This window comes from Aythya ferina, assembly GCF_964211825.1.
Source record: "Aythya ferina genome assembly, chromosome: Z".
Taxonomy (NCBI): domain Eukaryota; kingdom Metazoa; phylum Chordata; class Aves; order Anseriformes; family Anatidae; genus Aythya; species Aythya ferina.
Genome location: NC_140299.1, coordinates 83650456 through 83666627, shown reverse-complemented (window position 1 = coordinate 83666627; position 16172 = coordinate 83650456). Strand labels below are relative to the sequence as shown.

The 16172-nt window shown below is 37.1% G+C and overlaps 1 protein-coding gene across 11 annotated transcripts in view; it reads left to right on the top strand.

Annotated features, from left to right (window-relative positions):
- Window positions 1-16172, top strand: part of MCTP1 (multiple C2 and transmembrane domain containing 1) — a gene marked incomplete at both ends in the record, with an annotated part of 313509 nt that overhangs the window by 267730 nt on the left and 29607 nt on the right. For 8 of the 11 annotated variants that reach the window (XM_084504204.1, XM_084504202.1, XM_084504200.1 and 5 more), the window contains 2 exons: window positions 5816-5869; window positions 12774-12854. In XM_084504204.1, the coding sequence (XP_084360330.1) occupies window positions 5816-5869; window positions 12774-12854 (135 nt within the window). The remainder of the gene's footprint in view (window positions 1-5815; window positions 5870-12773; window positions 12855-16172) is intronic. The other 3 variants (XM_084504196.1, XM_084504205.1, XM_084504201.1) reach the window with 2 other exon arrangements.

Here is a 16172-nt window from a genome sequence, read left to right as displayed (position 1 = left end):
GAGCACTTCCCAGAATAAGCTAACAAAATGCATTCTGTAAGAAGTAATTGTATTTGAGTGTCTCTGTAAAAATCAGGAAGTATTTTAGCAGCAAAGTACTAATGCTTTTCTTTTTAGTCTGCTGTCTTCTGTACTGCAATATATTCAACCTTACTGGCAAGCTTATCACACTAATTATTATTATATCTAGTGTTTCAGTTATCTTGATGATTACTGCAGATGAAATACCCCAAGGTCAAAACATTAATAGTATAAATCAGGATCGGTTGTATTCCAGATATACTACAGTACTAAATCAGAATCTGTTAATTTGATTTTTATTTTTCTTATAAATGCAGTATGAAAAGGTAGACATTTTAATTAAGCTGTATCTCTTGCAAAGTTTCTCCTTAACAATTCAGTGAAAGTAGCAGACGTCATGTTGTGAAAATGACTACAAAAACACAGCTACAGTGGGCTTACTGGTGATGAATGCCTTTGCTTCAACTTTGAAATTACCTGAAAGAGCCTAAATGATTTTACACATCATTGTTAATCCATACACATTGCATAATTTTATATTGCATTTTACACACAAACACCATGAATTGAGTGACAGGCAAACGTATAATACAGTCTACATCTAGACAATATGTGTTACATGAAATCTAAACTGTCCCGAGCAGTACAATTCTGACTGCACCCTTTGTGTGTCTAAAATGTATTTAATTCTGAACCAAATCTCATTCGCTTATATTTTGTCTTCTGAAAGTACCTTCTTCTGTACCTTTACATGAAAGTCAAAATGTCTGCAGATATTTTGACACTGTAGCATATGATATAGCATAAATTGTTTTCTTTTGTTTTTCACTTAAGACCACCTATGTTTGAAGGACTAAACCAAGTAAGACACAAGCAAATCTAGAGAAACACTAATGCTATAGATTGTTGTGTACATCACATCCAAAAAAAAAAAAAAAAAAAAAGCTACTAAGGTAACAGACATTAGGCAAACCTGCAATCTGGTACTGCAAGTATCTCATACTGATATCATATAAAGTCATCAAAGTTACTTCTGGGCAGGTGTTTCTGTTGGATTTGCCAAAGAAATTAGAACAGAAGACAATTCATGAAGTAACCTGCGGTGTGCATGTTTTGTGTGAGAAACAGCAGGCTGACACTAAGAAAGAAGGGCACTTAAAAGTGGTGTTAAGTTTCAATGTGCCATTTTTCCATGAAGCACTTAGATTCAGGATGAATTGTAAAGTTCTCTACAATCACTGATTTTTAATTGAAGATGCTTGTAAATAATTACAATTTATAGCATACTTTGCAGGCGTTGATATTAGAAGTTGCAATTAAATATTTTTTCAGAAGTCCCATACTGGTTTTAGATCACTAGATCATTTTTAGAATAAATGCATCTTGCAATTAACTAACTTACTAAGAAAACAGCATTCTAGCCCACAAGTATTTGGGCTTTGTCTATGATGCAAATACAGTGGTTGTGCTTTCTTCTGGTAATCTTGCTTGACCTAGCTACACATAGATGCTGCTTTGACAGAACAAGCGCTTCAGTAATCTTGTATGAATTATGAATTGCACAATATTTATAGACAAAGTTCTTTTGCCTCAAAGAGGGTAGGAATGGGTCAGTAGCAATGTCAGTGTGTGGTAATTAGTCTGTATGCTCTTCCCGATTAATACATTTTTAACAGGGCTATTTTGCACAGAAAGGATCTTATTTTGCAACACTTAAACAACATCTGCTTACTGTTTAGCTGTGAAGTAGCTGACATGCCATATTTGAGGATGTCTACATGTGTTTTTTAAAATGTCATTTGTATTATTATTACATTCAAGGAACAGTACCAAGAATCAGGTTCTTTCAAGACCTTCTACCAGTATGCGGCATATAAGTCTGTGACAAGTGACATTACAGAAGGTCATGTCACTTTTAACTGCTTGCATTAGATCTTTCTGATTTCCCCAGTGCCCTTCCTTTGTTTGATTAATACTACTTGATTTCAAGCAAGCTATCGGAAGGCATAATTTAGAGTGAGTGTTCTAGGGGCAATCTAAGATTTTTGCCATAGAACTTTTAATAAAATAACTCTAATGTTTCATTTTATCTTCATATGCTTTTTCCTGTTCTCCCTCTCTCTCCCTCTACCTCCTTTTCCTTCTCCTCCCTCTCTCCATTATATCTCCCTAAGGTATAATGGTTGACATAGAGATTTGAATAACTACTATGTTGCTTCAAACCCAAGCAGCACATACGCGCTTTATTTGAATAGCAACGAAGCACTATCAAAGGGAAAAAAAAATCCAAAATGGATTTTTTTTCTACAGTATTCTTAGTACGATGTTAAACTGAAATCTGTTGCTGAGATTCACTGAACATATCTTGAAAAGCCTTACTGTGTTCTGCAAAAATAGGTTGTACTTCAGTATACAGCTTGTGTTAGGCTTCAGCATACCAATTATTCATATATCATACAATTATGAAGAATCTGTTTTCCTTGTTTTAATTTCTGTCAAAGTTCTGAAAACACTCGAATTTGGTGCTGTAATAAATTGTATTATTGTGTCCATATTGTCTGAACATTCATGGTATTTTTAACTCTTCCTTTTGAATTTCAAGAGAAGCGAGGACGTGGACTATGCTTCATATTCTTTAAAGAATAATTCCTGCATCTTGGGCATGTGAACACTTTTACTACATTTTATTTTGCTACAGTAATTGAATTCTGTTTCCTTTCCAGACAATTCAATACTCTAAAGCTCAATGTAATTGATGGTATGACTAACCTAGAACAAGAGCACAGATTGGTAGTGGCTTTTGAATTAAAAAATGGAATGGAGGAGCTGGAAATCTGGGATCAGGGGATTTCAAAGGACTTTTTATGTCCTTTGAACAAGCTAACATTTTGCTACTCTATAGAAGCTTGTAAAGTAGTTTGAGATCATTAGATGAGGAAGGAAAAAAAAAAAAAAAAAAAGTGAATTTGAAGTATTATTATCCAGATAATTTAGAATGGGTATTGTCATGTAAGTGATTTCAGTGAGGTGCCATCATTTGCAACAATTTTAGAGGTTTCCAATTCAGCTAATTGTCTCCAAGCTAACTTTAGCACTAAAGTGAGATAGGCATTCCACTGTTCAATCCTGTCAAGACAAGGAATTTCTGGATGTACATAAAAGAGATCTTTAAGTGTCTGGGGAATATTAATGTTGAAAAGTAAGAGACCTAGTGAGTTTAGTCAGCTCCAGGCGTAGTCAGTATCTGAGTCAACAGATTTAGGTTTATACCTTGGGCTTTAGTCACCTAATGATGTAATTACAGACCTTTTTTGTGTGTGACAAAACTGATTTAAGAGGGTTTCCATCTCATTGCAGCCCTTAACAGCTTGTTTTCATCCTCTCCTCAGTTCACCAATTCCTCTGTAGAGCTGATGCAAGCAATTATGGAGATGCTCTATAAACTGCACGAAAACCATCCACATAAGAAGTCTTAGGGTGGATTTTCTTTAAGAACTGGATCATTACAATGATGTAGTTACAGCTGAGCTCCACGAGCACTTGGAACAGTGTAGGAAAGATAAGAGTGAGCTACCCTGAGAGGAACAAGTAGTTGATGCAGGTTTGTGAGAAACTGAAGATGTCATTGCTTCCACAGAAAGGTCTATGCAACTGTGTCCTCAGGCACCTCCAAGTTGGATCCATAAAATGGAACACTGAACTAAGCAGGAGCTAACAGACATTACAAAAATACATTTTCAACACTTCCATCTCTCCATGCTAAAGGGTTCAACTAGCCTATCACCATCTTGAACATTTTGGTCCTTGTCTCTGATCCTCCTTCTTTAAGAAATAGAGCAGAGCTGACCCAGAGGGGGAACAGAGGAGAACATGGGGGGGGGGGGGGGGGAGGGGAAATTCCTTTTCACAGCAAGTGTCTGAAGCCGAGGTGTGGTTCCTCTGGCCTTTGTGTGTTCTCATCTGCCTCTGCCTTTCTGTGAAGGCTGGCCTCAGGTCAGAGGCTGCAGATAATCCAGCCGGTTAGGCCCTTCCTGTTGAAACTGCTCTGCTTTGCAGAAAAAAAAAAAAAAAATAGAAGAGGGGTTGTTCATTAGTTACGCAGGTTATATTACTTACATGTGCCATTGGACATGCTTACTCTTTACTTGTCTCTGTGTTTCTAGTACTGCTTTTGATTCTAAGCTCCAGAACACAGTAACCAGTAGATATAACTGGGGGCTCCTCCAAAATCCCACAGATGTTATTAGAAGTGGTTTGGAAATGGATTCAAACAAGGATGAGCATCTGGAATTGGAAATATGACCTGTGCAGCTGATGTAGGCAGAGTACTTTGCTGTGGGTGCATGTTATATCAATGTTATGTGTTGTTTACATTTTGCCTAGGCCATTGGAGCATTATTAACTGGGATCTTCTTGATGTTTGAGCTAACCCATTCCTGAATTTCGCCCTTGAATCACGTTAAAGTCCTTCAGTTCTTAGACATGGATTTCAAGCAGATGTGTTTGGGGACTAATGTTTGTTGCAGCTGTGTTTGGTGACTAATGCTGAGGTTATAATTTGAATGTGTTATCCTAAATGACAAGTACACTTAAGCCATTTGTGACTTCAGCTATATAACAAAGTAAACTATCGCTTCATATGGTGGCAACTCCATAACATAGGCCAAAGTACTAATGTTTCATACTAATGTGTTTTTTTCCTTCTCTTGACCTTTTTTTCTGCGTGTTTTGTAATGCATAATACATGGTTTTTGTTAGGCATCTATATGACACTGGGCTAGGTGGATCTTTGCTGAGCTTCGTTATGGCTGCTCTTACATTACAATAAGTATTTACTTATAAATAACGATATAAGTTGCCACATCTTTCCTCATATAAGTGGGTACCAGTTTATTTCCATTCTGTCAACAGAGAATTTTCTCCCATCAGGTAGGCTGAAGAGTTAATCACAGTGTTATGAGAGAGGGATTTGTGACTTCATATCATAGAATCATAGAATGGGTTGGGTTTTGAGACAGATTCAGCCACAGCCCATGTTCAGAAAGTCATTTCATTGCTCTGTAAACTGGATTTAATAGTGGTTCATTTAATGCTCATTCTGTGATTAATAAATCATTAATATTTGTAAAATTAATTGAATGAACGTATATATTTCATAGTGTTAGACCAAAAAATATTTAAATGGAAAAATACATGTGTACATGTGGCAGCTACAGTCAGCAATGAATGTGAGGAAAGTTAGATGCACAGATTGTATAAAATCACTATTAGAAACATAGTGCTAATGCTAATAGAGCATATGGTATGTGTCACTGTTGTAGATCATAAGAGACAAGCTAATATGAATTTATTCCCAGCTTTTTATTCTTCAAAAATATCTCGATGTATGCTATAAATTTTATTTAAAATGTTACAAGTTTCTCTAGGTAACAGTAAATTTAAAGCAAGAGTGTGTGTGTTCTGTATAGCCACCAGTGGAGCTGACAAAGGATTCCTTTAGTTAAAACTATCACACATTGAATTTTGAACTACCTTTTAAATACTTAAATTGTCAAGCAAGCATTTTGTACAGGAAGGGTTTTCAGTATATAATTCCCTAATGTAGGTCAATTACAGCTATAACACTTTCCAAAATTTGAATCTCTAGATCAAGAGTTTTTTCCTGGTTGTACATTTTCCTTCTGTGCATTTATTTCAAATGTTAATAAAGTTTTCATCTACAAAAGGTTTAGAATTGACAGAACAAAACTCTTCCTTTTTAAATCATGACAACTACTACTGTTTCTGTCTGCAGGTAGTGGAGGACATGCTAGAGGACGAGGAAGAAGAGGATGACAGAGATGACAAGGTAATTATCTTTCCTAGCACTTGGGTACCTGGGGATGGGAGAATTTAGACATGACACTGTTTTTACAGACAGTTAAAAAAGGAGTTGAAGTGTTTTAGTCCAGAAAATTGGACAGAGCTGTTTATCATCCTAACAATGCTACTGTGTGTTGCAGGAAAGGATAGAGGACTATAAATCCTGCTTTTTTTTTTTTTCCTTTCTTGGTCCAGAGCTGGGTCAAATATTTTTTTTCTGCCAGGAACAAAAATAATTCAGCTTGTCTGGAACTTGATAGCTCTTGTGAAGATAACTGCAGTGACAACTGTTTTTGAAGGACAAAAATTTGTCCTGTCTTGAGTATTACAAATAGGGCTGCACTTTAGAAGGAAAATGGTGTAAAAATAGCAACTCCATACTGGTTAAAGACGGGATATTGACATCTATAATTTTCAAAGAATTACTTGGTAGAAGAATGGCTGAAATGTTTTGCACTCTGTATGACATTTAAATAATCACAATTCTCATAGGCATCCATTTGATTTGAAGTTGGCGTAGTGGCCCAGCAAGGCAGGAAACTATTGCAGATTATTCGGCTATTGGAGAAAACTGGTTCACTTTGTAGGCTGCTGGTTGGGTTGAGGATTGCAACCACAGTAAATAACAGCTCGTTTCCACATCTTATTGAGCCAAGCTATGGGACTGCTTGGATTGGTTGTCCCCCAGGGAGAAGGAAAAACCGGAGAAAAGAAATTAGAATGACCTTGCACCACTGAAGCAATGGCTAGCACTGGCAGGACACCTTTCTGGTGAGACAAGTACAGTGCAGATAGTCCTGTTGTTTCTGGTATTTTGATACCAGTGAGATGGTATTTGTGTAAGAAAAGGAAAAAGAAAAGCTAAAAAAATACAGATGATTTTGACCTTCACACACTTCTGTTGTAATAATGCAGCGATTTTTTTCTTTTTTTTCCTTTTTTTTTTTTTTTTTTTTTTTTTTGTGAGGAGAAAAACAGTGTATCTTAATTTATGCCCTTGACCTTTGCTTCTAGTTGAGATGTACAGTTATATACCGCTGTAAGAATTCATATGCTGGCAGTAGCATTTGAAATGTCAGAAAATTCACTGTGATTAGTTAATCCCCTGAATGATTATTTTTCTGCTAGCTAACACCTAAGATCTGAGAGATGATAAAAAAAAGGAGTATTTTCCTCATTCTGTTGCCAGCTCAAACATTTTACAATTGACAGAAAGATATTATGTGAAATTCTTCTATACATCACTTAAATCGTTAGCTACATCATTTCAGAATTGGCAAACACTGTAGTAACAAAACCTTCTTTTACAAAACACATAGGTGATGGTTTTTAACACTAAATGATATGAGCATGCACTTCTGGCAATAAAATATATGATTTATTGCAAAGGTCAGCCATGTAGCTGTGAAGAGCTTGTATTTTAACTCAACATGCTGGCTTTGAATCATCATTTCTCTTCTGATAAACAGTGATCTGCCATCCATTTGAGGCCCTTTTCTCCTGTTTGTTCCTGCTTTATTATTAGAACTGGTGCAAAAGTATCATCCCAGTAGTATGTGTGCTCCTGGATATTTTAAATAACTGTGATTAGTTCACGAAGTTAAATGCTTGGCTGCTTGTAGTTTAAGTCAGACACTGTAGTTACAACATAGTTGTTTTTGGAGATTGCTAAACAAACTCCTTAAAAAGGGAAGATGAAGGTGGGAGGCAAGCTCCCCCTCCCTGGTACCCCTTACCCAGTTCCGTGGCTGTTAAGAGATGCCAGGCAGATGCACCCAGTTAGAAATATCACTCTAGGTTTCAATGCTGTGATCTAATACTTAGCTTTCTCAAATTGACAATAGAATTCATATATTTTTCTAGATATAGTTACCAATATCAAATAAAAATAAGAACTAACATTGCCACGTGCATTAAGTGAGCCTCTCTATTGAATATTTAAGAGCTGTCTTTCTGTATAGAAGGTGCTTAGGATTATCTGTATAATTTCAAAGCTGCTTCCATTACTGCAAACATTTTAAATTTTCCTAATTGAATATGCTGTTTGAACTGAAAAGAAAATTACGCTTCTTAAAAATATGTGGGCTACCATGTATATTCAATAGCCCTCAAAGCAGGCATTATTAGGCACTGTGCTGAACTGTAAAACATAAGTCCTTCTCTAGGACTGAACTTTTTGTTGTTGGAAGTGCAGTAGGGTGTTTTTTCCTTTGTGGTGCACTCGGACATACTCTGTTTACTACTTCGGGTCCTGTTACATCCTTTTGTCAAAAAGAAAGGGGTGCAGTTTCATATTATTCTAATTCACATATGTGTTTTCCTAAAGCTGTGTGCAAAATGAAGTTTTGTGAGAAAACATAGACACATTTTTAACACCAGCTGGTAGTGACCTCTGGCTTTTATTATTTCTCTGTTTTCTCATATGGTAAAATAGAAAAGTCAGGTAAATGGGTCTTCTTATGTGATAAAAGTAAAAAGATTAATAAATGTGCCAAAGCCTCGCTTTAATTGAAACTGAAGCATATGTTGCAAGTATGTAAAATATGTCCCAGATGTTTGACCATGGCTGGTGTCTTTGCTCTCTGTGATTACCACAAGGCAGCTATTAGTCCTGTAACCTTTGGACTTAACGGTAAATGGGGTATTACATGGCACAGAACTGGAGCACCTGTTTTCCATTCAGCAAAGACCCCTGGCAGGCTCTACCTAAGCCTATCCATATGTTTTCATTTAGCAGATTGTTGGGCGATTATGAAAAGTGTCTTTCTTTAGAGCCAGCTTAGATATTAGTCACTTACTTGCAGGGAAAGGGCAACTCCTGGGCTACTTGATGAGGTCCGTGTGGGCGCGCGCTGATGTAGGTTGTGAGATGCGTGATGGAGGGCTGTGGCCCAACACCCCCACATCGCAGGGCTACAGAGGTAATAAGTTGAGGATGATAAGGACTCAAGTGCATGTAATTAGTTAAAGTAGGGCATTTTATCAAAAGTGGTGTGTGCATTACTGAGAGGAGTTTGACAAGGTAGATATACACAACACATTTGCCTCTAATATTCTGGATTTTTATTTTATTTTATTTTATTTTATTTTATTTTATTTTATTTTATTTTATTTTATTTTATTTTATTTTATTTTATTTTATTTTATTTTATTTTATTTTATTTTATTTTATTTTATTTCATTTTACCCTCTGCTGCAATTAAAGTAGACAGGAGTGTCAATTTAAGGTCACAGGGTGTTTTTTTTAAACTAGAGAATATAAACTTTCATCTTCAGTTACAATATGACTAATAAAAAAATGGCAAGTACACTTCTTGCTGTATCAATTGCAAAGCAATGTTTAACAGTTCGTTACTTTTTTTTCTAATTTTGTTTCTTTTCCATGTTACCTATTTAAGAACTGAGATGAGTTTGGCTCAGACATTTGTCCTTAGTTTAATACTAGTTTTTCAAAGAAATAGCACTGGATTCTGCATCCCATATGTTCTATACTGCTTGCTAAATCTATGCCAACCAAAGATTTACAGTTTAATCTGATTTCTCTCTCTCTTCATTTTTTGGCTTCCTTCCAAACACTGGCTCACACACTATCTTAGCAAATAAGGGTCAGTTAAATTACATGAAGTCAAGTTATCAACAAGCTATCAAAAGCGTCTTTGCACAGTTATGTAATGATAATGTAGTGGTCAATATGCATAATCTACACATGTAATAAAGATTTTAGTTTGTCATTTAAAAAGTCCAGGTACACTTTTCACATAGCTTTATTCTTTGAACAAGTCCCACATAGTTTTCAGATATTTGCAGAGAATTTCAGCTCAGCATTTTGTGGGAAGCACTCAGCATGTCACAGAATTGGGCCAGTGAGTAACGCTACTGTCACAGACTGAAGAGGAAGAAGACACACAGTATGAGCACTATTCTATTTTAATTTTTTTATTAACAGTAACAATATTTTAGTAATACAAAATATTCCAATCATTTGTACTCTTTGATAATTCTCTCTCCAGGCTTTGTTCTTGCAAAGAACAAAATCTATTCAGTTCTCATTCGATATTAGTATGTTTCAAGATAACTAAAAGCTCTTATAATAAAGGATAGTTGAATCAAATTAAAACATTTTAAAGCTTTTAATCATCTTTGCCAGAAGGTACCAACTTTGTTTTCAGGCCAAGCCAAGTTTATAACCTGTCTCAGTAGCCTGTCCTGCCTTTTTTTTTTCCAAGAGTACATCATGAGGAGGAGAAAAGGTAAACCCAATACAGTGTATACATATATATTCTATAAAAGAGAAGCTTGTAATCTATTGTAGTGGAAGTTGATTCCTATAAAACAAATGGTGGGAAAACAAGAAAGAAATAGTCAGTCAGTGGAGTAAAAGGAGGACGTTCCAAAATGTTACTAATAGGCACACAAGTTCAGCTGTAGCTTGATTCCACCATTAGAAAGCTACATTCACTAACATTTAAATATCAGCTGTAAATAATAAAATTTAAACAGCTTGCTGCACATGAAACTGTTGTCCCCTAAAAACTTAGCTAGGTTATCACTACTTATGAAACAAACCTACAACAAAGTACTCTGGAATAAGTAGCTACAGAAGTCAAGCAGTTGGTTTCACCTCAGTTTAGTTATTCACAGAGGGGTAGTCATAAGGGTCATGAGGTTTACGTACCTACTAGGAGGGGTGAAGGGGCAGACTGCTTCAGCCCAGGAACTGAAACATCAGCTGATGCTCTTTTCTGATCATCCCAGTCTCAGTCGTGGAGCTAATTCTGCCTGGATGGAACTTGCATCACGTGGGCATTTTGCACAGTCACTTCCTTAACTTTCAGTTTCATAATTTCATCCCACTCAGGACTAGGGCACCAAAGGGGCTCTCTGGTCAAAGCAGGCACCTTTGAGAACAGATAACTGAGAGATTTTGACCTTGCAGGATCAGGCTTCTTTACCCCAGTGCAGTCAAAATCAGTGTAATAAAACAAATATTAGTGAGATCAGTATCACACTAATATTAGTAAGATCGTTAGTGACATTTATCTTTAAAGTCTGGCACTTTAAAGGTGTGTGAGGTTGTCTCTGGAGGACTGTGGGTCTATAAACTGTTGAACAAATTACACTCCTCCATGTATATGATTTTTTTCACCTGTGAATAATGTAGTGTGGGTAATGTTCTTCATTTATTAAGTAATCCAAGTATAATTCAATAAATTATTAAATTAAATGAAGAATATGTCTTAATTATGTTAGCTGTTTCTGAATATGACATAATTTTGCCCTACATTTTCCCTCTACCCGTAGTATTACTTCTCAGCATAACCAAGCTAAATGACATTGTTTGAGATTAAGCAAAGGTCTGTTTTTACCAAATATTTTACCAAGCTCCTCAAAAAGTGGCAGTATAAAATGATGTGTAGTAAAAGCATCTGTGTGGTCTTCTCAGTGACTCAGGGGAGACGAATGATAAGTGTTAAAGGAAAAGAGCAAAAGCTTTTATTGCTGGGTTCTCACTGAAACCTTCACATGTATGCAGGTCACTTGGCTTCTCACTTCCAAGGGCGTTCATTTGTTATGTGGCTTCAGAAGCAGGGAGAATGAACTATTTCCCATTCTCTAACATATCTTCTAGATTTTCTTTCTAGATGTAGTTGCACACAGACTCATGAGATCCGGGTTCTGTTTAAGCCACTGTCACATACTGCTTGCAAAAGTAAGCAAGCCCCTCTATCCCCTAACATGAGTATTTGTCAGCCACACAAATATTTCTTTAGGTTTATTTGTAACTTCCCATTTTATCCTTCCAAAGAGCAGCCCAAAACACCTGTTTTAGACATGTTTTTTGGTCTTGTCCTACAGCAAAATGTAGAACCCATGATACAGAACAGGTTTTCATTCAAGTTGCACAGAAAGCAGAGGTGGCAATGGATAAGGCACAACTTTGGAAGTCGGGTAGAAGAGTGAGGTGGTTTCAGACGTACTAGCGTGAGGTTGAGTGATTGCTGCTTGGACCCAGTACATGAATGTGGTGAGGTGTGAAATGTGAATGTGCACATGAATGTGAATGAAGGAGTGGCAGAAGATGATGTGGGTGAGGACGATGCCCAGTAATGTGGCTCTCTGCAGCAAGTCATGGTCTTGTTTTTCAGCTGAGGTTTGCTGCTGAGGCCAGCAGCACAGCACAACTGAAAGTCTTTCTTTAAAACTATGTAGGTGCTTTTTGCTTAACTGAAATGCTTGTAAGAAAAAGTGCAATGTGAACTACAAGCATTTCACTGGACAGTTGATCAGGTATTGCTGTGCTTTATGCAGACAGATACAGGAATAAGGGAAAATAAATTGCAGTTTCTTGCAAACAGCATGTATATATTTTGTGTGCAGCTTGACATATCAATGTGTCAGTAGATTTTGCATTGGTTAGTTAATGCTAATGTGTGGATCAGTGAAGAATTTGCAGGACAGGCCATCCAGAAAATGTAATCCTGACAAAATGAGGCAGGCACCCTTGCCCCAAAGAATTTAAGTGCAAAAGCTGCTCCCAGATGAACGTGGTGTGGAATCAGCATCGGCGATGTGCAGCAGCATCCACAAAGACAGAGTGCACTGTGGCAGAGAGCAGTGTCTGCTGCCACTCAGGTTTCATTTGCAGCTCATAAACAGCTAAATTGGGTGTACATAAAGCTTGTGGACAAATACTACATATAATTGCCTTTGTTCTACTTCTTTTTAGTTTTGTAGATATCAATCTTATGCATTTACTGATCACTACTGTAAAAGATGCAAAGGTGTGGCAGTTTAGTGCGCAATCTAAATGAACTGCTGTGATCATCAACTTCAGAAAAATTCAGATATGCTTCCATTCAGAAAGGGGTAACTTTTTGCATCCATCCCAGCAGATGTTTGTGGACATTCAGCTCCTAAGTGACAGAGACTTCAGATATCTAGAGACTTTGCTACGGGCTTTTTGCTACCAGGTACCTTCTGCTACACTGCCCTGCAGTATACTTGCTTTTGGAGAGTTCAAATTATATTTGAATACTTCTGCAGATTCTCCACGGCAGAAAAAGGTTTCTTCCTGTTCCTCCACCCTGAATCCCTTCCTAGTTTCTGCTGGGATAGCAGTTCCATCTTTGCTGATTTGTTTTTGTAGCTTCTTGATTTTGGTGTCTTTTGGGAACTGGTATATGAAATGCACCACATTTTCTAATGTTCATGCTCCAGAATGATGAAGTTTACAGGCCAATTATTTAAACACATGAACTTTCCAGTAAATCAGCATTCTAGATTTCAACTTACAAGTGAAGGGAAGAATATATTGCTTTTCAGTGTGGAAAAAATACAGTTACTATTCTGTAAAATTTTCTGGAAAAAATTCTGTTACTATCTACCTTCCTGTACCATAGCTAGCAGAGACTTGAAAATAGCCAGGCAGACAGGTGGCTGTAATGTGAAGGATGAGGCTTTCCTAATTTCTGCAAAACTGTATCCCTGTTTGTGGTGGGAGGTCTGAGCTGGGGAAGAGGCAGCAGTTTGCCAGCACTCAGCAGAAATCTGCAGATTTGCTCCATTTGTGAATTGCCTCGTGCATTCCCATAGAGGGAATGAGCCTGCATCCTTCAGGTGGGGCTGGGACCCACCACGGCTTCTCCTGCTCAGTGTGGGCTCCTGCCAGGTCTGGACTGCATTTCCTTCGGGTTCCCTGGCTTTTCTGCTGAGTCCCATGCTGCAGGCATGGACACCACCTGTGAACCTGGTGGGAGCAGCACTGACTGGAAGAGCCTGCAGGAGGTGGAACAGGCAGGAGATGGGGATGCAGAGGCAAAAAAAAAAAAAAAAAAAAAAAAAAAAAAAAACCAAAGATAGAGACAACCTAGGGAATGGATTGGCACCAGGTGGGCAGGGATGCGGTAAGGAGGAGCCCAGGGGGAGCAGGGGCTGGCTGAGCATCCACGAGGGCGCGTGCAGAGCTAACCTCAAATCTCATAGGTGTTGGTTTTGGAAGACAGCTTCACCACCTCAGTAGCACTTTGGATGTGCAGCCTTTGGTGCACCATCTAGATAGAACAGAAAATTAGAATTTATGGCATATGGAAAAGCAATAAACAGTTCTATTACCACTCTTGCTTAGTATTAAGTGTGGCTTAAGGACTGGGGTGGTATCTGTGTTATCTGTGTGATCAGCATATGTGTGTTTGACTGGTTTGGGAATAGATGAGGTAATACGATAGGTTAAAATACAGCTGTAGCAGTCTGATAATGCAATGTTTTTTATTGATTGTCTAACTGAGTAACTACACTGGGTATTTGGTTTGCTTGTCACAGTGCTTAATGCCTGGGGTAGTTGAGCAAGTTACTTTTCCACCGAGTTGACCTCAAAGTCCCACAGTCTTTCAATCAAACTCCTCAGATTTCACAAGCTGGCAATTCCTTTCCTTTTCTAATGGGTTGTAGTAAAGAAAATGTGTCACCTTTTGCACCATGTAATACTAAATCAGATCAGAATTCATGCACAATTATGTCAGTGGAAATCTAATATTACAGACTTGCTTATCTCGAGATAGCACATGGAAAAATAAACTTGCACAACTGACAGACTTACTTGATTCTACAGATAGGTTATTTGTAAGTAATTGAGCTGAAGAACATATGTGGATTATTTTCATACATTTCAAAAAGCATATAAGAAAAATGGGTAATAAATATTTATGTATTGTTTCTTTCCTCTTTCTTTTTCTCCTATTTCCTTTCCCTTTTTATCTTTTGTTAGTCTGCTTGAGTGCTAAAGTAACAAAGTCTGGGATGGCAAAAATAGGTTTTATGTTAGCAAACTGTTTTTGTTCTGAAGGCCAACAAGTTTAGAAAAGCAAAATGGACACCACTCATTTATGTAATGTAACAGATACCTAATGGCATCTAAGTAACACAGAGGTCTGAGAAAAAAGCATTCTGTCAAAAAAGTATTGCTTTCTGTTTTTCTTTAACAGTGTGAAAAAGTCAAAACACTGGTGCTAATCTGAAGCTTTCTTGCAATCAGAAATATTTAAGATCAATTGCTCAGTAGATGTGCTTTTTTTTATATTTTACACTAAAAAATGTTGCAGTTCCTCCTACCTCCAGCATACACAGCCATACGTTGATATCTCCTTAATATATCGTATTAGCTATAATTTAAATTTAAGTATGGAACAGGTCTATTGGTCTTTAATTACTCTTTGGTTGAAATTTTAAGTATCAGTAGGGATAGAAAAGGTAGGGGTACTTCAGAATACCTTCTTTGCTGCTGAGTAAGACGCTGATTTCTGATTGGATTTATTTTTTTTTAACTTTTCAGGGAATTCAATATATGTGTATATGTGTGGGTGCACCAAAACATCTTCTTGCCTATTCTGTGAAATGCCTGGTCTGCTCTCCTTTCCACTCTCAAAAAACAAATGCTGAATGAATATTTTAGATCAATATGTAGCATATAGTGAAGATCAAGAAACAGTTTACTCAGCTGTTTTCTGAGGTATAGTGTACTCCCATGCATTTTGATAGAGGAATGGTTTGCATAGCAATAGTTGTGGTTTCTGGACAGTCTATTAAAAAGTAAGATTTTGTAGTCTGTTCAGGGAAAGCTTAAAGCTGCATTATCAAAAATTACATTACATAATATTATAGCCCAAGAGCCAGTTTGTTACTACATAAATTTTAAAAACATTTGTTATCCTGTGTAATCTTTCTCACCCATCTTCTTCAGGATATATTGATTCAGAAGAAAATGTGTTCTCTAGCACCATGAGTTTTTTTGAAGTTTTATGCTGAATTTTGAAGTCTTGGTGCATAAACATGGAAATGGCGTTTTCTGCAAGTGCTGAAGTTTTCCTTTTCCCCAGTGGAATGTTGTCTCTTTATTTGAAAACGAACTAAAAGTGTTCAGATGACAGCTGCATACTGTCCTTTTGTTGGTTTGCTTTCTAAACTAATACCTGCAAGACCATGGAGAAGAGCTGCAGTGACTTATAAACAGCTGTATTCAAACAAGACTACAGGTGCTTTTCAAAATAATCTGACCAGGAATGTAATTACTGGTGCTTGAGGAAAGAAACAGAAGACACCAAGCAAATGAGGCCACTTTAAGGTATGAAATGCCACTGTTTTGGAGGCATCCTATTGCAGGAGTTGGGAGCTTACATCCATGAAGAGACCGCTGGAAGCTCCTTGTCTTTAAGACTGATTGTTTTTGAAAGGTCTGGCTGGACAAGTGCTGTATTTTCATCTGATGCTAGTCAGACTTCAGGGACTGTTTATTC